The 25,380-nt window shown below is 48.3% G+C and overlaps 1 protein-coding gene across 1 annotated transcript in view; it reads left to right on the top strand.

Moving 5' to 3' along the window:
- Positions 1-25,380, top strand: part of LOC140391603 (uncharacterized) — a 114,210-nt gene that overhangs the window by 41,509 nt on the left and 47,321 nt on the right. The window contains exon 3 of the mRNA XM_072476259.1: positions 16,851-17,102. Within this exon, the coding sequence (XP_072332360.1) occupies positions 16,851-17,102 (252 nt within the window). The remainder of the gene's footprint in view (positions 1-16,850; positions 17,103-25,380) is intronic.

Below are 25,380 nucleotides of genomic sequence, written 5' to 3'. Positions count from 1 at the left end.
GACTGGTTTGGCCACATTTGGAATACTGCATACAGTTCTGGTCGCCACATTACCAAAAGGATGTGGATGCTTTGGAGAAGGTGCAGAGGAGATTCACCAGGATGTTGCCTGGTATGGAGGGCGCTAGCTATGAAGAGAGGTTGAGTAGATTAGGATTTTTTCATTATAAAGGCGGAGGTTAAGGGGGGACCTCATTGAGGTCTACAAAATCATGAGTGGTATAGACAGGGTGGATAGCAAGAAGCTTTTTCCCAGAGTGGGGGATTCAATTACTCGGGGTTACGAGTTCAGGGTGAGAGGGGAAAAGTTTAAGGGAGATGTGTGTGGAAAGTTCTTTACGCAGAGGGTGGTGGGTGCCTGGAACGCATTGCCGGCGGCGGTGATAGAGGCGGGCACGATAGGGTCATTTAAGATGTATCTAGACAGATACATGAATGGGCAGGGAACAGAGGGATACAGATCCTTAGAAAATAGGCAACAGTTTTAGATAGAGGATCTGGATCGGCGCAGGCTTGGAAGGCCAAAGGGCCTGTTCCTGTGCTGTAATTTTTCTTTGTTCTTTGTTCTCTCATCCTTGCCTTACAAATTGAGGTTCAGTTCATTTAGAATTAAAAAGCTGTCTGCAAGGTAAGGCATAGTTCGCATCCAACTTGCACCACCAAACACATCAGCCAGAGAGGATGATTTCCCAAGGAGGAAAGCGGAGATTTTACACCTCAGTTCATAAACTCTGCAAAGCACTCGACCCGTTGACAGCCAACATACCTGTGTGTGGAACGATGTATGTGTGTTGAATAAACTCGGTTTGTTCTCACTGGAACGAAGGAGGTTGAGGGGCGACCTGATAGTGGTCTACAAAATTATGAGGGGCATAGACAGAGTGGATAGTCAGAGGCTTTTCCCCGGGGTAGAGGGGTCAATTACTAGGGGGCATAGGTTTAAGGTGAGAGGGGCAAGGTTTAGAGTAGATGTACGAGGCAAGATTTTTACGCAGAGGGTAGTGGGTACCTGGAACTCGCTACCGGAGGAGGTGGTGGAAGCAGGGACGATAGTGATATTTAAGGGGCATCTTGACAAATACATGAATAGGATGGGAATAGAGGGATACGGACCCAGGAAGTGTAGAAGATTGTAGTTTAGTTGGGCAGCACGGGCTTGGAGAGCCGAAGGACCTGTTCCTGTGCTGTACATTTCTTTGTTCTTTGTGTGCTGGGCTCCCATATCGGAACACAGAGCCTCGGAAAGCCTTATATTGATTGCGCTGCGTTTAATGAAATTCACGACTTTCACAATTCCTTGCAACACCATTTCGAGATCAAATGCAATTCCTTCCGATGAGAATGCCTAACGATGAATAAAGCAATGATTCCAAACAATGTCCTGACCAGCTACCTCCTTAATCCTTATCATAACTCCAGTTTTTCAGGTCATGTTGGCTGTTCCATCGCTTGTGATTCCTCTGCAATTAACCCAACTGTGTAACTATGAAACACTTCAAAGATAGTGCGTCAGTCATGCTGTTTGGTAATGTCAGGCAGCACAGCAAATCCTAACAAATTAATTGTGCCAAACATACCTAATGTAAACTAGCAAGGTTGCACAATCTGAAACATCTACCATTTCATTCAATTGTATTGAGAACTCCTATGCTGACTTTAAATGAGAAATAAGTTGTACTTCTAAAGTCTCAGTAGTATCACAAATTTGGTGAGCCACTATGTTATCACTAAGTGGCATGCATTTTAGTTTCCCAGCTGACCTTTCATCTACGACCATGTGAGCCATGTACAATACTGCAGGGAGAATTAATCCCTCCTACCATGTGGGGCATTTTCTCTTCAGCTATAAGGTAAGCTGCCACGTAAGAGGCTAATTGTGCTTGTCATTCAATGTTGCACTTCTGCTAAGGACTTCATCTGATGATTTCATTTCTCATTGCATCTTTGGAAAAACAAAATGCAGAGATTTGTTCTCAAGCTCCCTATGTTTCGTCTTCAGATGTCTTTGCAGTTTTGAGGTTTTTAAACTCCCATTTACCAGTACTTCCCTGCATATAACAAACATGAACTTTGCATCTTTATTTGCATTGACAAAATTAACAAAGCCATGCCTCACAAAATCATCTTTATACTGCTTTGTTCCCAATTTCAGTTTCTTCTTTGTGGGCTGGAGACCCTAGAGCTCTGTGCTCTAACAGCGCTAACACTAATACTGCTCTGCCTTGTCATGGATTCTCTGGAGCAGCTTTCTCCAACAGATTCCGACGTGAGATCCTGGCCAGTATTTACAATACCTCTTGTGTCTCTGACCATCTCTTTCTTGTAATAAAACGATCCATCTTCACAGTCCTCTTGTCTTGCTCGAAAATGGAAGAAACTCGTCGACGTGATTTTGTGCCAAAAGCAGGCATGTCTAGGGTTCTTGGCACCAAGTGTATGTGCAAGGCCTGTTAATCTGCTTACTGTTGCCGCATGGTTGGAAGAATGCATGGCTGAATATTCAATGGGTCTCATTTTAAATGCTGCTAGTGGCTGATGGGCACAGTGAGAATCATAGAATCCCTACAGTGCAGAGGAGGCCATTTGACCCATCAAGTTTGTACGAGCCCTCCGAAAGAGCGCCCTACCTCGGCCAAATCCTCCGCCATATCCTTGGAACCCCACTTAATCTTTGGACACTAACGGCCAACTTGGCATGGGTATTTCACCTAACCTGCACATCTTTGGATTGTGGGAGGAAACACCCAGAGGACATGGCAAATGGAGATTAATCTGGGCAAATAGAACATAGAATAGAACATTACAGCGCAGTACAGGCCCTTCGGCCCTCGATGTTGCGCCGACCTGTGAAACCACTCTAAAGCCCATCTACACTATTCCCTTATCATCCATATGTTTATTCAATGACCATGAAAATGCCCTTAATGTTGGCGAGTCCACTACTGTTACAGGCAGGGCATTCCACGCCCTTACTACTCGTAAAGAACCTACCTCTGGCATCTGTCCTATATCTATCTCCCCTCAATTTAAAGCTATGTCCCCTCATGCTAGACATCACCATCTGAGGAAATAGGCTCTCACTGTCCACCCTATCTAATCCTCTGATCATCTTGTATGCCTCAATTAAGTCACCGCTTAACCTTCTTCTCTCTAACGAAAACAGCCTCAAGTTCCTCAGCCTTCCCTCATAAGATCTTCACTCCATACCAGGCAACATCCTGGTAAATCTCCACTGGACCCTTTCCTGTGCTGTACATTTCTTTGTTCAATGCTTCCACATCCTTCCTATAATGCGGCGACCAGAATTGCACGCAATACTCCAAATGCGGCCGCACCAGAGTTTTGTACAGCTGCAACATGACCTCATGGCTCCGAAACTCTATCCCTCTACCAATAAAAGCTAACACACCATACGCCTTCTTAACAACCCTCTCAACCTGGGTGGCAACTTTCAGGGATCTATGTACATGGACACCGAGATCTCTCTGCTCATCCACACTACCAAGATTCTTACCATTAGCCTGGTACTCTGTCTTCCTGTTATTCCTTCCAAAATGAATCACCTCACACTATTCTGCATTAAACTCAATTTGCCACCTTTCAGCCCAACTCTGCAGCTTATCTATGTCCCCCTGTAACTTGTAACATTCTTCCGCATGTGGTAATGCATTTTGGTACATCTAACATAGAGGGGAAATATACAGTAACTGGCAAAACTCTTAGGAATATAGAAAGTCAGAGAGATATGTATCATCCTTAAAAAGCAAGAGGGTAGCCAGGGAAAGAGTTGGCCCACTGAAGGATAGGCAAGGGAATCTATGTGTGGAGCCAGAGGAAATGGGCGAGGTACTAAATGAATACTTTGCATCAGTATTCACCAAAGAGAAGGAATTGGTGGATGTTGAGTCTGGAGAAGGGTGTGTAGATAGCCTGGGTCACATTGAGATCCAAAAAGACGAGGTGTTGGGCGTCTTGAAAAATATTAAGGTAGATAAGTCCCCAGGGCCTGATGGGATCTACCCCAGAATACTGAAGGAGACAAGAGAGGAAATTGCCGAGGCCTTGGCAGAAATCTTTGGATCCTCACTGTCTTCAGGTGATGTCCCGGAGGACTGGAGAATAGCCAATGTTGTTCCTTTGTTTAAGAAGGGTAGCAAAGATAATCCAGGGAACTACAGGCCAGTGAGCCTTACGTCAGTGGTAGGGAAATTATTGGAGAGAATTCTTCGAGACAGGATCAACTCCCATTTGGAAGCAAATGGACGTATTAGCGAGGGGCAGCATGGTTTAGTGAAGGGAGGTCGTGTCTCACTAACTTGATAGAGTTTTTCAAAGAGGTCACAAAGATGATTGATGCAGGTAGGGCAGTGGATATTGTCTCTATGGACTTCAGTAAGGCCTTTGACAAGGTCCCTCATGGTAGACTGGTACAAAAGGTGAAGTTCCATGGGATCAGGGGTGAGCTGGCAAGATGGATACAGAACTGGTTAGGTCATAGAAGGCAGAGAGTAGCGATGAAAGGATGCTTTTCTAATTGGAGGGCTGTGACTAATGGTGTTCCGCAGGGATCAGTGCTGGGACCTTTGATGTTCGTAGTATATAAGACCATAAGACCATAAGACATAGGCCATTCGGCCCATCGAATCCACTCCACCATTCAATCATGGCTGATTTCAACTCCATTTACCCGCTCTCTCTCCATAGCCCTTAATTCCTCGAGAAATCAAGAATTTATCAACTTCTGTCTTAAAGACACTCAACGTCCCGGCCTCCACCGCCCTCTGTGGCAATGAATTCCACAGACCCACCACTCTCTGCCCGAAGAAATTTCTCCTCATCTCTGTTCTGAAGTGACTCCCTTTTATTCTAAGGCTGTGCCCCCGGGTCCTAGTCTCCCATGCTAATGGAAACAACTTCCCTACATCCACCCTATCTAAGCCATACATTATCTTGTAAGTTTCTATTAGATCACCCCTCAACCTCCTAAACTCCAATGAATATAATCCCAGGATCCTCAGACATTCATCGTATGTTAGGCCTACCATTCCTGGGATCATCCGTGTGAATCTCCGCTGGACCCGCTCCAGTGCCAGTATGTCCTTCCTGAGGTGTGGGGCCCAAAATTGCTCACAGTATTCTCAATGGGGCCTAACTAATGCTTTTTCAAGCTTCAGAAGTACATCCCTGCTTTTATATTCCAAGCCTCTTGAAATGAATGACAACATTGCATTTGCTTTCTTAATTACGGACTCAACCTGCAAGTTTACCTTTAGAGAATCCTGGACTAGGACTCCCAAGTCCCTTTGCACTTCAGCATTATGAATTTTGTCACCGTTTAGAAAATAGTCCATGCCTCTATTCTTTTTTCCAAAGTGCAAGACCTCGCACTTACCCACGTTGAATTTCATCAGCCATTTCTTGGACCACTCTCCTAAACTGTCTAAATCTTTCTGCAGCCTCCCCACCTCCTCCATACTACCTGCCCCTCCACCTATCTTTGTATCATCGGCAAACTTAGCCAGAATGCCCCCAGTCCCGTCATCTAGATCGTTAATATATAAAGAGAACAGCTGTGGCCCCAACACTGAACCCTGCGGGACACCACTCGTCACCGGTTGCCATTCCGAAAAAGAACCTTTTATCCCAACTCTCTGCCTTCTGCCTGACAGCCAATCGTCAATCCATGTTAGTACCCTGCCTCGAATATCATGGGCCCTTATTTTACTCAGCAGTCTCCCGTGAGGCACCTTATCAAAGGCCTTTTGGAAGTCAAGATAGATAACATCCATTGGCTCTCCTTGGTCTAACCTATTTGTTATCTCTTCAAAGAACTCTAACAGGTTTGTCAGGCACGACCTCCCCTTACTAAATCCATGCTGACTTGTCCTAATCCGACCCTGCACTTCCAAGAATTTAGAAATCTCATCGTTCACAATGGATTCTAGAATCTTGCCAACAACCGAGGTGGCCTATGGCCTATAATTTTCCATCTTTTTTCCTTGTTCCCTTCTTGAACAGGGGGGTTACAACAGTGATTTTCCAATCCTCTGGGACTTTCCCTGACTCCAGTGACTTTTGAAAGATCATAACTAACGCCTCCACTATTTCTTCAGCTATCTCCTTTATAACTCTAGGATGTAGCCCATCTAGGCCCGGAGATTTATCAATTTTTAGACCTCTTAGTTTCTTTGTGATGGCTACCATATTCAACTCTGCCCCCTGACTCTCCTGAATTGTTGGGATATTACTCATGTCTTCTCCTGTGAAGACTGACGCAAAGTACAGTTCCTCAGCTATTTCCTTGTCTCCCATCACCAGATTACCAGTGTCATTTTGGAGCGGCCCAATGTCAACTTTTGCCTCCCATTTGTTTTTAATGTATTTAAAGAAACTTTTACTATCATTCCTAATGTTACTGGCTAGCCTACCTTCATATTTGATCCTCTCTTTCCTTATTTCTCTCTTTGTTATCCTCTGTTTGTTTTTGTAGCCTTCCCAATCTTCTGACTTCCCACTACTCTTTGCCACATTATAGGCTTTCTCTTTTGCTTTGATGCATTCCCTAACTTCCTTTGTCAGCCATGGCTGCCTAATCCCCCCTCTGATAACCTTTCTTTTCTTTGGGATGAACCTCTGTACTGTGTCCTCAATTACTCCCAGAAACTCCTACCCATTGCTGTTCTACTGTCTTTCCCACTGGGCTCTGCTCCCAGTCTATTTTCGTCAGTTCCTCCCTCATGCCCCTGTAGTTACCTTTATTTAACTGTAACACCTTTACATCTGATTCTACCTTCTTTCTTTCAAATTGGAGATTGAATTCTACCATATTATGATCACTGCCTCCTAAGTGCTCCCTTACTTTAAGATCTTTAATCAAGTCTGGCTCATTACATAACACTAAGTCCAGAATGGCCTGTTCCCTCGTGGGCTCCATCACAAGCTGTTCCAAAAAGCCCTCCTGTAAACATTCAATGAATTCCCTTTCCTTGGGTCCACTGGCAGCATTATTTACCCAGTCCACCTGCATATTGAAGTCCCCCATGATCACTGTGACCTTGCCTTTCTGACATGCACTTTCTATTTCGTGGTGCATTTTGTGCCCCCGGTCCTGAACACTGTTAGGAGACTTGTACATAACTCCCTGTGATGAACGGTTACTGCCTTATCATTATGTAAGGTGATGTCCCCTTTAAGACCGGGCTTGGAACCCTGGGGTCTCCGCCTCTGGCTCCGCCCATCTGGGAGCCATACATAAAGGCCTGCCTCATGGTCTGTGTAACAGTCAGCTCTCGTCTCTAGCTGTAGTATAGTTATTAGTCTAATAAAGCCTTCTTTACAGTTTAATCTCCAAGCGTCATTATTGAGGGTACCTCAATTTATTAGACGAAACTAGATTCAGGATGGACGCAGGCCTAAAACCAGAGAAGCTCAACCTGGAAGCACGAACGCCGGAGGCAAAGGAAATTTTTAAATACTGGCTGCGGTGCTTCGAGGATACCTGGACTCCGCAGAGACTCCCATCCTAGGGCCACGCAAGCTGCGTCTACTCTATGCCCGGGTGAGTCACAGAATCTCCGCCACGCTCGAAAAGGCGACGACTTATGAGGAAGCGATTGAGTTGCTCCGCAAGCGGTTTGTCAAACCCGTCAATGAGGTGCACGCCCGGCATCTGCTCTCTACCTGCCGGCAGCGCTCGGGGGAATCGCTCGACGAGTTTGTTGAAAAACTCACTGCGCTTGCCAGGGACTGTGACCATCAGGATGTGACAGGGGAAGTCCATATGAACCTGCACATCAGGGATGCTTTCGTGTCTGGCATCCGCTCGACCTACATCCGGCAGTGGCTGCTCGAAAACGGGGCAAAAGACCTCCAGTAGACGCTAATGCTCGCCTCCTCGCTGGAGCTGGCCTGACATAACTTGGGTACAGCCCCCCCCCCGGACTTCCTCAGACTCAACCGTATTACAGGCCTGCGCCACGCGGCGACCCGCTCACCATGGGGGAACACCATGCTACTTCTGCGGGCAGGGCCAGCACCCATGCCCACGCTGCCCAGCCCTCTCCGCGATCTGCAGCGACTGAAGGAAGAAAGGGCACTTTGCGAGGGTCTGCCTGGCCAGACCAAGGGGCCAGAAAAACAAAGAACAGCCGGCCCGAAAATCAGGCTCTCAGGCCCGCAGGCCTCGCAATGCTGCTGCACACCGACCCGACACGCCCCCTTCTGATGCGTCATCAGCCTCGTGCGAATCATGGGAGCAGCCATCTGGTCGACGGCCATCTTCTCGACCCGACACGTGCGACCGACGGCAGCGCCCATTTTACGAGTCCGACTCGGCTGACGACTCCGACTACCCGCGATTGGGTGCGATCACCCTCGATCAAACTCGGCCAAAACACCTGCAGAACTCCATGATGCAGGTCCAGGTCAACGGGCACGACACTGCATGCCTCTTCGACTCCGGGAGCACAGAGAGCTTTATCCACCCTGAAACGGTAAGGCGCTGCTCCCTACGCACCCATCCCGCATCCCAAACCATAGCCCTCGCATCTGGGTCCAACTCGGTACAAATCACGGGGTACTGTATTGCGGATCTCTCGATCCAGGGTGCCAAATACACCCGTTTCAAATTTTATATCCTCCCTCACCTCTGTGCCCTCCTGCTGCTCGGACTGGATTTCCAGTGCAGCCACCGAAGCCTGACACTGAAGTTCGGCGGACCCTTGCCCCCCTCACGGTGTGCTGCCTTGCGACTCGGAAAGTCGCACCCCCCTCGCTATTCGCTAACCTCACTCCTGACTGTAAGCCTGTCGCCACCAGGAGCCGGCGCTACACTGCCCAAGATATGGCTTTTATCAAGTCAGAGGTCCAGCGTTTACTGGGAGAGGGGGTCATCGAGGCTAGCAACAGCCCTTGGAGAGCGCAAGTGGTGGTAGTCCAGTCCGGGGAGAAGTAACGGATGGTCGTGGATTATAGCCAGACCATAAACCGATTCACGCAGCTTGATGCGTACCCCCTTCCTCGCATCGCGGAAATGGTAAATCGGATCGCCCAATACCGAGTCTTTTCCACGGTCGACCTCAAATCTGCCTACCACCAGCTCCCCATCCGACCAAAAGACCGCCCCTATACTGCCTTCGAAGCAGCCGGCCGGCTCTTCCACTTCCTCAGGGTCCCCTTTGGTGTCACAAATGGGGTCTCCGTCTTTCAAAGGGCGATGGACCAAATGGTGGACCAGTACGGTTTGCGGGCTACATACCCGTACTTGGACAATGTCACCATCTGCGGCCATGATCAGCAGGACCATGACGCTAACCTCAAAAAGTTCCTCCAGACTGCTCGAGCCCTTAACCTGACCTATAACGAGGGCAAATGCGTTTTCCACACCACCCGGCTGGCCATCCTCGGCTATGTCGTGGAAGACGGGGTCCTAGGTCCCGACCCCGACCGCATGCGCCCCCTTAAGGAACTCCCTCTCCCCCGCAGCCTCATGGCCCTCAAACGGTGCTTGGGGCTTTTCTCCTATTACGCCCAGTGGGTCCCCAGTATGCGGACAAAGCCCGCCCACTCATAAAGACCACCACTTTTCCCCTCTCGGCTGAGGCTCAATTGGCCTTCAACTGCATCAAGGCTGACATCATCAAGGCCGCCATGCACGCGGTGGACGAAACCATCCCTTTTCAGGTAGAGAGCGATGCATCAGACATCGCCCTGGCTGCTACCCTCAATCAAGGAGGCAGACCAGTAGCGTTCTTCTCCCGAACCCTCACCGCCTCCGAGGTTCGACACTCTGCAGTCGAAAAGGAGGCACAAGCCATTGTGGAGGCTGTGCGGTGCTGGAGACACAACCTCGCCGGTAGGAGGTTTACCCTCGTCACCGACCAACGGTCGGTCGCCTATATGTTCGATAACACGCAACGGGGCAAAATAAAAAACGATAAAATTTTGAGGTGGAGGATCGAACTCTCCACCTACTCGTACGATATCAAGTATCGTCCAGGGGAGCTCAACGAGCCCCCAGATGCCCTGTCCCGCAGCACATGCGCCAACGCGCAGGAGGACCGCCTGCAAGCCATCCACAATGACCTCTGCCTCCCGGGGGTTACCCGGCTCGTCCATTTCATCAAGTCCCGCAACCTACCTTACTCAACCAAGGAGGTCAAGGCCATGGTCAGGACCTGCCAAGTCTGTGCGGAGTGCAAACCGCACTTCTATCGGCTAGACAAGGTTCGGCTCGTGAAGGCCTCGGGCCCCTTTGAGCGACTGAGCGTGGACTTCAAGGGGCCCCTCCCATCCACCAACCGTTATGCCTATTTCCTCACCGTGATCGATGAGTTCTCCCGTTTCCCATTCGCCATTCCCTGCACCGACATGACCTCAGCTACTGTGATTAAGGCACTGCACAGCATCTTCACCCTGTTCGGTTTCCCTGCTTATATCCACAGCGACCGGGGTACATCGTTCATTAGCGATGAACTGCGTCAGTATCTGCTCAGCAAAGGCATCGCCTCGAGCTGAACGACCAGTTATAACCCACGGGGAAACGGGCAGGTGGAGAGGGAGAACGCGACCGTGTGGAAGGCTGTCCTTCTGGCCCTGCGGTCGAGAAATCTCCCAACCACCCGCTGGCAGGAGGTCCTACCTGATGCCCTACACTCCATTAGGTCACTCCACTGCACGGCCATGAATGAGACCCCTCACGACCGATTGTTTCTCTTCCCCAGGAAGTCTACCTCCGGGGTCTCGCTTCCACCTTGGCTGATGGCTCCGGGACCTGTTCTTCTCTGGAGGCACGCGAGGAGCCATAAAACGGACCCCCAATTTGAAAAGGTCCGACTGCTCCACGCCAACCCCAGTTACGCCTACGTGGAGTACTCCGACGGCAGGCAAGATACGGTTATCCTCCGGGATCTGGCACCCGCTGGATCCTCCACCACAGACGCCCCTTCCCGCGCCGCGCCCCTGCAGGACCTGTCGCCCCCTACAACACACCCCCTTCCGGCCCTACCCCCCTTTACACACCCCGCCGGCGCCGGCTCCGCTACCCCCGGCCCTGCCTAGTTCCTCTGCCCCGACCCGGACCGAAGCTCCAACCGCTGTGCTCCCGGATGTGCCTTCAACCGGGACGTCCGTGCCCGCCGCACCACCGCCCGAATTGAGGAGGTCGAGGAGGACGATCCGGCCACCGAGAGGGATGGACCTATGATGGCACTTCACCCCCGCCAGACTCCTTTTTAAACAGGGGGTGAATGTGATGAACGGTTACTGCCTTATCATCATGTAAGGTGATGTCCCCTTTAAGGTCGGGCTTGGAACCCTGGGGACTCCGCCTCTGGCTCCGCCCATCTGGGAGCCATACATAAAGGCCTGCCTCATGGTCTGTGTAACAGTCAGCTCTCGTCTCTAGCTGTAGTATAGTTATTAGTCTAATAAAGCCTTCTTTACAGTTTAATCTCTAAGCGTCATTATTGAGGGTACCTCACTCCCATTATGGTTTTTTTGCCTTTGTAGTTCCTCAACTCTACCCACACAGACTCCACATCATCTGACCCTATGTCGTTTAGTGCTATTGATTTAATTTCATTCCTAATTAACAAGGCAACCCCGCCCCCTCTGCCCACCTCTCTGTCTTTTCGATAGGTTGTGAATCCCTGAATGTTTAAATGCCAGTCCTGAACCCCCTGCAACTCTCTGTGATGCCTACCACATCATACCTGCCAGTCACAATCTGGGCCACAAGCTCATCTACCTTGTTCCGTACACTGCACGCATTTAAATATAGCACCTTTAATTCTCTATTGACCGTCCCTTTTTGTCTTCTTAGTGTGGTGGACCTTGGTTTACTGAGCCTTTCCATACACTGTGTCATATTTTGTGGGATGGAGACTATCGTAACCTCTCCTGAATTTTGTCTTTTCGTGCTTTTTTGTATTCCTAAGCAGCTACGCTTCCCACGGACTACTTCACCTCTTGGTTCCCTGACTTTCCCTTCCCCCCCAATCTTTAGTTTAAAGTCCTATTGACCACCCTATTTACTCTTTTCGCCAGAACACTGGTCCCAGCTCGGTTCAGGTGGAGACCATCCCAACGGTATAGGTCCCCCCTGTCCCAAAACTGATGCCAGTGTCCCATGAAAAGGAACCCCTCTTTCCCACACCACTCTTTTAGCCACGTGTTAACTTCCCTTATTCTTGCCCCCCTATGCCAATTTGCACGTGGCTCGGGCAGTAATCCGGAGATTATGACCCTTGAGGACCTGTTTTTTTAATTTGAATCCTAGCTCTTTACAATCTCTAAACAGGTCCTCTTTTCTAGACTTGCCTATGTTGTTGGTACCGACATGGACCACAACAACTGGATCCTCCCCCTCTCTCTCCAGTATCCTTTCAAGCCGGTCAGAGATGTCCCGCACCCTAGCACCGAGCAGGCAACATAACTGCCTCTCTTTATCCTGCTCACGAAGGATACTATCTATCCCCCTGATAATAGAATCCCCTACAACTACAACTTGCCTCTTTACTCCCTCCCCTTGAATGGCCTGCTGAACCATGGTGCCTTGGTCAGCTGACTCATCCTTCCTGCAGCCCTGTTCGCCATCCACACAGGGAGCAAGTGCCTCATACCTGTTGGACAGGGTCAAGGGCTGAGGCTCCTGTGTTCCTGACTGCTGGTTCCCTTTACCTGCCTGACTTGCAGTCACACCCTGCTGTCCCTGGCCACTGGCAGGATTTAAAATACTTACTCTGACAGGTGTGACTGCCTCCTGAAACACAGTGTCCAGGTAAGTCTCCCCCTCCCGGATGTGCCTCAGTGTTTGAAGTTCAGACTCCCGCTCATCAACTCTGAGCCGGAGCTCTTCGAGCAGCCAACACTTACTGTAGATGTGGTCGCTGCAGCTCGCAATGGGATCTGCCAGCTCCCACATCATGCAGCTCAAGCACATCACCTGACCAGCCATCACTAATTAATTAATTATTTTAATTTAAGTTTACGAGTTTAGCTGCGCTTTTAAAAAAATTTGGGGCAGATTTGCTATTAACCAATCAGATCACAGCTTCCCTCTGACATCACTTTTGGAAAAAAACAACAACTGGAAAACAGGAAGTTACCGTTAGGTTTTTATACTCACAGAGACTGCTCCTCCTACTCCGAACGGCTCCCAAAATTAGGCCCGAAGAAAGAGAGAGAACAAAATAGTCGGGAAAAAGCACCTTCTCCCACTCTTCACCGAATTACCTCACTGCACCAAATTACCAAATTCTCACTCTGTCTGTGTCTCACTCACTCAGGCTGTGTCCCTTTGACCTGCGCAACGCTTACTAAGTGCGCTTTCTGTATGTCTTTTATCCAGACTTTGGGATGACTCACACTAAAACTTCAAAGAGAAGAATACAATGTGTACCTTTGTGCCCCTTAACAGGCCTCAGGTGACTGCCAGATAACTGCCTCTCAGCAATTAGGGTGGGGGCAGCTTCAGCCAATCAGACACTAATCTACACTGCACTTTTAACTGAAAAACAGCACAATTAGATTAACCACTTACCTTTCCTGGTTACCTCACTGCACCAAATTACCAAATTCTCACTCTGTCTATAAATCTCTATATGTAAATGATTTTGAGAGGGCAGCACGGTGGTGCAGTGGTAGCACTGCAGTCTCACGGCGCCGAGGTCCCAGGTTCGATCCTGGCTCTGGGTCACTGTCCGTGTGGAGTTTGCACATTCTCCCCGTGTTTGTGTGGGTTTCGCCCCCACAACCCAAAGATGTGCAAGGTAGGTGGATTGAACATGCTAAAATTGCCCCTTGATTGGAAAAAATGAATTGGGTACTCTAAATTTGGTCTGATTAGTAAGTTTGCAGATGACACAAAGGTTGGTGGAATTGTGGATAGCGATGAGGACTGTCAGAGGATACAGCAGGATTTAGATCGTGTGGAGACTTGGGCGGGGAGATGTCAGATGGAGTTTAATCCGGACAAATGTGAGGTAATGCATTTTGGAAGGTCTATTGCAGGTAGGGATTATACAGTGAATGGTAGAACCCTCAAGAGTATTGAAAGTCAGAGAGATCTAGGTGTACAGGTCCACAGGTCACAGAAAGGTGGAGAAGGTAGTCAAGAAGGCATACAATATGCTTGCCTCTATTGGCCGGGTCATTGAGTATAAGAATTGGCAAGTCATGTTGCAGCTGTATAGAACCTTAGTTAGGCCACACTTGGAGTATTGTGTTCAATTCTTGTCGCCATACTACCAGAAGGATGAGGAGGCTTTAGAGAGGGTGCAGCAGAGATTTACCAGGATGTTGCCTGGTATGGAGGGCATTAGCTATGAGGAGCGGTTGTATAAACTCGGTTTCTTCTCACTGGAACAACGGAGGTTGAGGGGCGACCTGATAGAGGCCTACAAAATTATGAAGGGCAGAGACAGAGTGGATAGTCAGAGGCTTTTCCCGGGGTAGAGGGGTCAATTACTAGGGGGCATAGGTTTAAGGTGCGAGGGGCAAGGTTTAGAGGAGATGTACGAGGCAAGTTTTTTACACAGAGGGTAGTGGGTGCCTGGAACTCGCTACCGGAGGAGGTGGTGGAAGCAGGGGCGATAGTGACATTTAAGGGGCATCTTGACAAATACATGAATAGGATGGGAATAGAGGGATATGGACCCAGGAAGTGTAGAAGATTTTAGTTGAGACGGGCAGCATGGTCGTCACAGGCTTGGAGGGCCGAAGGGCCTGTTACTATGCTGTACTTTTCTTTGTTCTTTGTATAGGGTATACAGGTCCACAGACCTTTGAAATTGGCAGCACAAGTGAACAAGGTAGTCAAGAAAGCATATGGAATGCTTGCCTTCATTGGACGGGGCATCAAGTATAAAAACTGGCAAATCAAGCTACAGTTGTATGGAACCTTGGTAAGGCCACACTTGGAATATTGCGCACAATTCTGGTCATGACACTACCAGAAGGATGTGAAGGCTTTGGAGAGGGTGCAAAGGCGGTTTACCAGCATGTTGCCTGGTCTGGAGGATGTTAGCTATGTGGAGAGACTGAATAGACTCGGACCTTTTTCATTAGAACAACGGATGTTGAGGAGCGACCTGATAGAGGTCTACAAGATTATGAGAGGCATGGATAGAGTGGATGGGCAGACACTCTTTCCCAGTGTGGAGGGGTCAGTCACTTGAGGGCATAGGTTTAAGGTCATAGAAATGTGCAAGGCAGGTTTTTTACGCAGAGGGTGGTGACTGCCTGGAATGCACTGCCATGGGAAGTTGTGGAAACAGATACATTAACGTTCAAAAGGCATCTCTACTAATACATGAATAGGATGGGTATAGAGGGATACAGCAACAGTAAGTGCTGAGGGTTTTGGCCAAGTGTGGTATCATGACTGGTACAGGCTTGGAGGGCCGAAGGGCTTGTTCCTGTGCTGTATTCTTTGTTCTTTGAAATCCATGGAGACATGGGCAGAATGTGCCAACTTCACACAGACAGCCACCTGAGAACGAAATTGAACCCAGGTTCTTGCCGTTGTGAGGTAGCAGTGCAAACCACTGTGCCACTAAATAGAAAATCCACCACACTGTAGGATAGATTCAATCTACCTGTAGCATTAGACATTTCTCACATGGTCCTAGATGAGAAGGCAGCTGAAATTTTTAAATTTTATTTTTGAGTACACTGCGGCTCTTTGCTCCGTGACCCTTCAGACACCCGCCCGCAATCCACCCACTGGTCGCGACCCACACTTTTAAAAGCCCTGTTCCACATGAACTAGGGAAGCAGACACATCGGAACAACACCACCTGGAAGTCACCCTCTATAGAATCCCTTCAGTGCAGAAGGAGGCCATTTGGCCCATCGAGTTTGTACCAACCCTCCGAAAGAGAACCTTGCCTGAACCCTCTCCCCACCTTATCCCTGTAACCCCACCTAACCTGCACAGCTTTGGACACTAAGGGGCAACTTTGTGTGGCCGGTCCACCTAACCTGCACATATTTGAACTGTGGGGGGAAACCAGAGCACCCAGAAGAAACCCAGGCCGACAGTTGCTTACCTTCCTGACTTGGAAATATATCATCGTTCCTGGACTGTTGCTGGGTCAAAGTCCTGGAATTCCCTGCCTAACATCACTGTGGATGATTCTATACCTCAGGGATTACAGCAGTACAAGAAAGCAGCTCACCATCACATTTTCAACCAAAGAAGGACAATAGGTGGGGCCAGATCCCACAAAAAAAAGTAAACACTTAGTTTCTATGTGTTTGCCAAGTATGATAAATGAAGTGTCATGGCTGCAGAACCTAATCTTAAAGTTTAAAACTTCACTAGCAAGGCCTGGAGATATGGATTTACCGTGATCTCTTATCATTCCACTTGTAGAATCCATCAATAGTTCCAGAAACTTTGGTTCACTTTTAAGTTTGATGCAATAAGTAAGTAACACTGTGAAAGGAATGAGAACCTGCTGGGCTTCAGTTGTATAACCCAGTGGATGATACATGTAGCAGGGGATTACTTGCTGATTATCTCCCTTGCTATGTAACTTTGAACTAGCTGTATGATAAAACATGTTTGAAATATTTTGAAGTTTAAAGAAGACATTGGAACATTGCATATTCGTGAATAAGATGTGAATATTTTCTGGATAATATATGAGTATTTCTGAATAGTAACAATAATGTCAAGATAAATCAGATCACTGGAACTATACATTTAAATGGATTTAAAATGCTAATTAGAAATTAAGCAATACCTTTGACAGAAAACTAAATACAGGGATGTAATAAAATGCTTAATCCTGGAATGCTGTTATAATCTTCATATTGTTCTAAATGATAAATAATTGGTTTCTCTAGCTCCTCTGAATGTTAGAAGAAAGGATCTACTTGCGAGAGTGTGCAGTGATGCTGGAGGTGGCCTGGCACCCAATATTAAATGGTTGCCCTCGAAGATTAAAAAGACAGAAAGAAAACAGGCAAAAAAACAAAATCTAATCAGGACAGTTAGCAGCAACTATAAGCTACCACAACACAACAACAACTTGATGAATGTTTCCTGCCTGACAAATCATCCAACCTTTTCTGCACCAGTGGAACTGTTTGTAAGATGTGAGTACAGTTTTAGAATCTGTTATTTTATATTATTTCATGGAGTGGGAATGATTTCGCCAGCAGTTTGGCTGAGAAATGTGTGAACATAGCACCATTATCATGAGTTATACTCAGAATTATGGGGGCGATTCTCAGGGGCTGTTAGACCCAGGTGGGATTCCCGATGGCCTGTTAAATCAGGCATCAGGGCCAAATCGGGATTCTCGCCGGACCTCAAACCCATTGGAGTCTCGCCCAGGGGAACGTGTCTTCCGACCCGTTCCCCTGGGAGAGATGAGGTACCCTCCCAAAGAGACCGAGAACCTGATCTAAACAACTTACCATTCATTGGCAGGATTGTAATTGGCAGGATTGAAGCAGAATGCTCTAGCCTCCCGAAATGCCATCGCCCTCCCAGCTGGAAGTCACCTGGGTGCAAATCATTACTGGTCCCTAAAAGCGGGGACTAGAGGTGCCATGAACACCAAGGGGGAGAAATGGGGTGAGTACCCTCTCTATACTTACCTCCAGGGAGTCGAGAGGGGTCCTTCATGGGAGGTGAAGGTCGAGGGGACTTGGGCTGGGCTGGAAGGGCTCAGGTCAGGGGTTTTTCCTGGGATAGGGGTCGTGTAGCAGATCTTCCCTCTGTAACTTTGAAAATCAGTCAGTTTCACTGTCCATTACCTTTTACAAGCCTCTTGATTGACAGGCCCAGGCTACTTCATTGGCGAGATTAGCTTTGTTTGTTTTCATAGCTCTTCATGGCCCATTAACTCTGAAGTGCTTCCTGTTTTGATCTGGTGTTGATTCTCACCGCAGATTTTTAAGAGAGCTGAATAAGAACAAAGACGCATTGCCCTCCCTGCTCCCCACAGCATCAACACTCAGGTCTCTCATTTCTGCCAGTCTTCCTTCGTGATGAGGAGGCCATGAGCTGACAAAGTGTAATCAGGCTAGCCACATTTTAGTTGTCGAAAAACACCAGGACACCTGACCTTGGAGGTGGCTGCAAAAGATTATGAGGCTATCCAGCATTTATGAACCCCATGACAAGCCTGTTCATTGGCAGGATAATTTCAGCTCTCTGTCAGACAGGAGTCAGATATATCGCTGAGGTTGAGAGGAGCACCACTCAGTCCTCAATGTAAGTCATCATCGTTCTCCTGCAGAGTCCAGCCAATGGTTTTAGTGCCATTATCATGAACTTGGTCATCATCACGAGTTCCCACCCCTGACACCACAATACTGATGTGATGTCACACCCCACAATGGGAAAGCTCTTTGCTCCTCAGTCCTGTTCATCCTCAAACCAAGAGGCTATGAGGACATCCCGAGCTCTTCGGTCCATCTGGGCCCTGGGCATAGCCTGAGGTTCTTCCTCCTCCTCTGCAGGTGGTCCCTTGTTGCCTGCCTCAAACTCCTCCTCATCTTTTTTTTTCAATTTTTAAAAACATTTAGAGTACCCAATTCTTTTATCTTTCCAATTAATGGGCAATTCAGCATGGCCAATCCACCGACCCTGCATATCTTTGGGTTGTGGGGGTGAGACCCACGCAGACACGGGGAAAATGTGCAAACTTCACATGGACCACTGCGCCATACCTCCTCCTCATCTGAGGAGATGTGGCCTTCTCCCATCTTTTTTTAAATAGTTCATGGGTGGGCGTCGCAGGCTGCATCAGCATTTATTGCCCATCCCTAATTGCCCTTGAGGGGGCAGTTAACAGTCAACCACATTGTGCGTCTGGAGTCACATGTAGACCACACCAGGTAAAGACGGCAGATTTTGTTCCCTAAAGGCCATGAGTGAACCAGATGGGATTTTACGACAATCGACAATGGTTTCATGGTCTTCATTGGACTTTTAATTCCAGATTGTTATTGAATTCAAACTTTACCATCTGCAGTGGCGGGATTTCAACTTGGATCGCCAGAGCATTACACTAGGTCTCTGATTTACAAGTCCAGTGGAAATACCACTATGCTACCATCTTCCTCCTGTTCCACCTAGACTCCCCTCTGCAGTGCCAAGTTGTTGAACACAGCAGGCCTCACCAACAGCTAACGTGGGCTCAAAATTACCGCCACGGGAGCATCGAAAATAGGAGCAGGAGTAGGCCATTTGGCCCTTTTATCTTATTCCATCATTCATTATGACCATGACTGATCTTCCACCTGAGTAACCAGTTTCCACTTTCTCACCATATCCTTTGATCCCTTTAGCCCCAAGATCTACATCCAACTCCTTCCTGAAAAAATATGATGTTTTAGCCTCAACTGCTTTCAATGGAAGCAGTTTGTGAAGGCTCATCACTCTCTGGGTGAAGAAATCTTTCCTCATTTCAGCCCCAAATGGTTTACTTCGTATCCTCAATTGTGACCCTGGATCTAGAATCCCCCACCATCAGGATCATCCTTCCTGCACTGAGTTTTGAAAAACTTGAGGAAAGACAAGTCCCCCGGGCCTGACGTGATATATCCAAGGATTCTATGGGAAGCAAGAGATGAAATTGCACAGCCGTTGGCAATGATCTTTTCGTCCTCACTGCCAACAGGGGTGGTACCAGGGGATTGGAGAGTGGCGAATGTCGGGCCCCTGTTCAAAAAAGGGAATAGGGATAACCCTGGGAATTACAGGCCAGTTAGTCTTACTTTGGTGGTAGGCAAAGTCATGGAAAGGGTACTGAAGGATAGGATTTCTGAGCATCTGGAAAGACACTGCTTGATTAGGGATAGTCAGCACGGATTTGTGAGGGGTAGGTCTTGCCTTACAAATCTTATTGAATTCTTTGAGGAGGTGACCAAGCATGTGGATGAAGGTAAAGCAGTGGATGTAGTATACATGGATTTTAGTAAGGCATTTGATAAGGTTCCCCATGGTAGGCTTCTGCAGAAAGTAAGGAGGCATGGGATAGTGGGAAATTTGGCCAGTTGGATAACAAACTGGCTAACTGATAGAAGTCAGAGAGTGGTGGTGGACGGCAAATATTCAGCCTGGATCCCAGTCACCAGTGGCGTACCGCAGGGATCAGTTCTGGGTCCTCTGCTGTTTGTGATTTTCATTAATGACTTGGATGAAGGAGTTGAAGTGTGGGCCAGTAAATTTGCAGACGATACGAAGATTGGTGGACTTGTGGATAGTGAGGAGGGCGGTTATCCGCTGCAAAGAGACATAGATAGGATGCAGAACTGGGCTGAGAAGTGGCAGATGGAGTTTAACCCTGAAAAGTGTGAGGTTGTCCATTTTGGAAGAACAAATATGATTGCGGAATACAGGGTTAACAGTAGAGTTCTTGGCAATGTGGAGGAGCAGAGAGATCTTGGGGTCTATGTTCATACATCTTTGAAAGTTACCACTCAAGTGGATAGAGCTGTGAAGAAGGCCAAGGTGTGCTAGCGTTCATTCACAGAGGGATTGAATTTAAGAGCCGTGAGGTGATGATGCAGCTGTACTAAACTTTGGTAAGGCCACATTTGGAGTACTCTGTACAGTTCTGGTCGCCTCATTTTAGGAAGGATGTGGAAGCTTTGGAAAAGGTGCAAAGGAGATTTACCAGGATGTTGCCTGGAATGGAGAGTAGGTCTTACGAGGAAAGGTTCAGGGTGCTAGGCCTTTTCTCATTAGAACGGAGAAGGATGAGGGGCGACTTGATAGAGGTTTATAAGATGATCGGGGAATAGATAGAGTAGACAGTCAGAGACTTTTTCCCCAGGTGGAACAAACCATTACAAGGGGACATCAATTTAAGGTGAATGGTGGAAGATATCAGGGCGATGTCAGAGGTAGGTTCTTTACCCAGAGAGTAGTGGGGGCATGGAATGCACTGCCTGTGGAAGTGGATGAGTTGGAAACATTAGGGACCTTCAAGCAGCCAATGGATAGGTACATGGATTACTGTAGAATGATGGGGTGTAGATTAATTTGTTCTTAATTTAGGACAAAGCTTCGGCACAACATCGTGGGCCGAAGGGCCGGTTCTGTGCTGTATTTTTCTATGTTCTATGTTCTAAACATGATATTGGCAACTTGGTAATGCCATCTAAAACAATTCTCATTAAGGAATGATGAGAATTCTGGACCTGACTTTGCCTACCACCGAAGTCTTACTTCGGTGGTGGCAAAGTCATGGAAAGGGTACTGAAGGATAGGATTTCTGAGCATCTGGAAAGACACTGCTTGATTAGGGATAGTCAGCACGGATTTGTGAAGGGTAGGTCTTGCCTTACAAGTCTTATTGAATTCTTTGAGGAGGTGACCAAGCATGTGGATGAAGGTAAAGCAGTGGATGTAGTGTACATGGATTTTAGTAAGGCATTTGTTAAGGTTCCCCATGGTAGGCGTCTGCAGAAAGTAAGGAGGCATGGGATAGTGGGAAATTTGGCCAGTTGGATAACAAACTGGCTAACCGATAGAAGTCAGAGAGTGGTGGTGGATGGCAAATATTCAGCCTGGATCCCAGTTACCAGTGGCATACCGCAGGGATCAGTTCTGGGTCCTCTGCTGTTTGTGATTTTCATTAATGACTTGGATGAGGGAGTTGAAGGGTGGGTCAGTATATTTGCAGACCATACGAAGATTGGTGGAGTTGTGGATAGTGAGGAGGGCTGTTGTCGGCTGCAAAGAGACATAGATAGGATGCAGAACTGGGCTGAGAAGTGGCAGATGGAGGTTAACCCTGAAAAGTGTGAGGTTGTCCATTTTGGAAGGACAAATATGATTGTGGAATACAGGGTTAACAGCAGAGTTCTTGGCAATGTGGAGGAGCAGAGAGATCTTGGGGCCTATGTTCATACATCTTTGAAAGTTGCCACTCAAGTGGATAGAGCTGTGAAGAAGGTCTATGGTGTGCTAGCGTTCATTAACAGAGGGATTGAATTTAAGAGCCGTGAGGTGATGATGCAGCTGTACAAAACTTTGGTAAGGCAACATTTGGAGTACTCTGTACAGTTCTGGTCGCCTCATTTTAGGAAGGATGTGGAAGCTTTGGAAAAGATGCAAAGGAGATTTACCAGGATGTTGCCTGGAATGGAGAGTAGGTCTTACGAGGAAAGGTTGAGGGTGCTCGGCCTTTTCTCATTAGAACGGAGAAGGATGAGGGGTGACTTGATAGAGGTTTATAAGATGATCAGGGGAATAGATAGAGTAGACAGTCAGAGACTTTTTCCTCGGGTGGAACAAACCATTACAAGGGGACATAAATTTAAGGTGAATGGTGGAAGATATAGGGGGGATGTCAGAGGTAGGTTCTTTACCCAGAGAGTAGTGGGGGCATGGAATGCACTGCCTGTGGATGTAGTTGAGTCGGAAACATTAGGGACCTTCAAGCAGCTATTGGATAGGTACATGGATTACGGTAAGATGATATAGTGTAGATTTATTTGTTCTTAAGGGCAGCACGGTAGCATTGTGGATAGCTCAATTGCTTCACAGCTCCAGGGTCCCCGGTTCGATTCCGGCTTGGGTCACTGTCTGTGCGGAGTCTGCACATCCTCCCTGTGTCTGCGTGGGTCCTCCGGGTGCTCCGGTTTCCTCCCACGGTCCAAAGATGTGCAGGTTAAGTGGATTGGCCATGATAAATTGCCCTTAGTGTCCAAAATTGCCCTTAGTGTTGGGTGGAGGTGTTGACTTTGGGTAGGGTGCTTTTTCCAAGAGCTGGTGCAGACTCAATGGGCCGAATGGCCTCCTTCTGCACTGTAAATTCAATGATAATCTATGATTAATCTAGGACAAAGGTTCGGCACAACATCGTGGGCTGAAGGGCCTGTTCTGTGCTGTATTTTTCTATGTTCTATGTTCTATGTCTTCAGCCACGTATTCCTGCAGTCTGTTCTGACTAGCCAGTGGCACTGGCAGTGATCCTGAGATGACTACCTTTGATTGAACATGCCACAACCACAGGCTGTGCATTTCAGACTCAAACCACTCATTGTGTGAAAAAATCTTTCCTCACATCTGCTTCTTTTGCAAATCACCTTAAATCTGTGCCCTCTCATTCTTGATCCTATTATGAGCAGGAACAATATCTCCCTATCTGCTCTGTCCAGCCCTGGATTTAGAATCATAGATGATGTGTTGAGTATTCTGGATCACATACAGGTCACCAACACTTGAAGTAGTGCAACACTATTTTATTAAAAGGTTAACTATTTAAACATACTTGAAATGTGGGTAAATTCAATACCAGCTTTAACTAAAGACCTTTGCCTTGTCCTAACCAGTTGATGCACTCAGCACATGGTGAATGTCTGTGTTGCAGGCTGTGAGCTCTGTGCTCCTAGCCAGCTGCTACTCGAATGAGCGGGAACTCTGATGTCCCCTGTCTTTATAGTGCATGTGCTCTCACTGGTGATTGGCTGCGGTGTTGTGTATGTTGATTGGTCCCACTGTGTGTCCATCAGTGTGTGTCTGCACCATGATATACAGGTGTATATTATGACATCCCCCTTTTATATTAAAAAATGTGCCTGCGTGACAATAAATAGTGTATGGTGAATGTTCCTGACAATGTGTGTGTGAAATATTTACAGGACTATGTACATAAAACTAAGCTATTTACATGGGAAGGTGCCTGGTGCGGAAAAAAACAGTGTGTCACCCAAATAACGAGATGAACACTATATACAAACCACTTGAATGATTAAACGGAAGAACAGAACAGACCAGAGAGTCCATTAGTGCAAAGTTCACAAATTAAGTCTCTGAGGTGGGCGACGAATTCTGGTTGACCGCCTCAAGGGTGGGTCAGGAGCCACCTGCTGAGGAGCGGGCTGGACTGCGTCAGAGTGAGGAGGATGCAGAGTAACCGGAATCTCTGCATAGTCCAGGTCAGGGACAACAGGAGGGCGTGGCACTGGCGGAGGATCACGTAGCGAGCGCGAAACGAAGGGCACCACCGGTTACGGCGCAGAATGGAACCATCCGGTCGACGAACCAGGAACGAGCAGGGTGCCACCTGCCGAAAAACCACAGCAGTTGCAGACCAGCCACCATCCGGAAGATGGATGCGGACGTTGTCATCTGGAGCCAGAGCAGGGAGATCAGCTGCACGGGAGTCATGAGCCGCCTTGTGCTGTGCACGAGACAGTTGCATTCATTGAAGGACCAGAGCGTGGTCGAGGTCTGGGACGTGAATGGATGGCACCGTCGTCCTCAGGGTGCGACCCATGAGCAACTGGGCTGGCGACAGGCCAGTGGACAGTGGGGCCGAGCGATTGGCCAGTATCGAGGTAAGCGAGGTAGAAGTCGGATCCCGCATCGGCAGCCTTGCAGAGGAGCCGTTTGACTATGTGGACGCCCTTCTCAGCTTTGCCATTGGATTGGGGGTACAGGGGACTGGATGTCACATGCACAAAGTTGTACCTCCTGGCAAAGTTGGACCATTCCTGGCTTGCGAAGCAGGGGCCATTGTCCGACATCACAGTGAGTGGGATGCCGTGACGAGCAAAGGTGTCCTTACAGGCACGGATGACTGCAGACGATGTGATGTTGTGCAAACGTACCACCTCCGGGTAGTTTGAAAAATAGTCTACAATCAGAACATAGTCCCTGCCCAGCGCGTGGAACAGGTCGATGCCGACCTTGGACCAAGGGGACGTGACCAACTCATGGGGCTGTAGGGTTTCACGTGGTTGGGCCGGCTGGAACCGCTGAAAGGTGAGGCAGTTGAGCACTGTGTTGGCGATGTCGTCATTGATGCCGGGCCAGTACACTGCCTCTTGGGCCCATCGGTGGCACCTCTCCACGCCAAGATGGCCCTCGTGTAGCTGTTCCAAGACGAGCTGGCGCATGCTGTGCGGGATAACAATGCGGTCCAGCATTGGAGGACACCATCGACTACCGCCAGATCGTCTCTGATGTTGTAGAACTGCGGGCATTGGCCCTTGAGCCACCTGTCTGTTAGGTGGTGCATGACACGCTGTAGCAGGGGGTCAGCCGCAGTCTCGCGGCGAATTTGGACGAGGCGTTCATCCGTGGCCGGTAGATTGGAGGCAACGAAGGCCACATGGGCGTCAACCCAGCAGACGAATCCCGCTGGGTCACACGGGGTGTTGACTGCCCTGGACAGAGCGTCGGCTATGATCAGGTCTTTGCCCGGGGTGTATACGAGCTGAAAGTCGTATCGCCGGAGTTTGAGCAGAATGCGCTGGAGGCGAGGCGTCATGTCGTTCAAGTCTTTTTGTATTATATTGACCAGCGGGCGATGGTCGGTCTTGGCGGTGAATTGGGGAAGGCCGTACACATAATCATTAAATTGGACGAAACAGGTCAACAGGCCCAGGTACTCCTTTTCTATCT

The sequence above is a fragment of the Scyliorhinus torazame genome, chromosome 15 (assembly GCF_047496885.1).
Source record: "Scyliorhinus torazame isolate Kashiwa2021f chromosome 15, sScyTor2.1, whole genome shotgun sequence".
NCBI classification, from domain to species: Eukaryota; Metazoa; Chordata; class Chondrichthyes; order Carcharhiniformes; family Scyliorhinidae; genus Scyliorhinus; species Scyliorhinus torazame.
The sequence above is the reverse complement of the archived record's forward strand: the minus strand, read 5'-3'. Positions and strand labels throughout refer to the sequence as shown.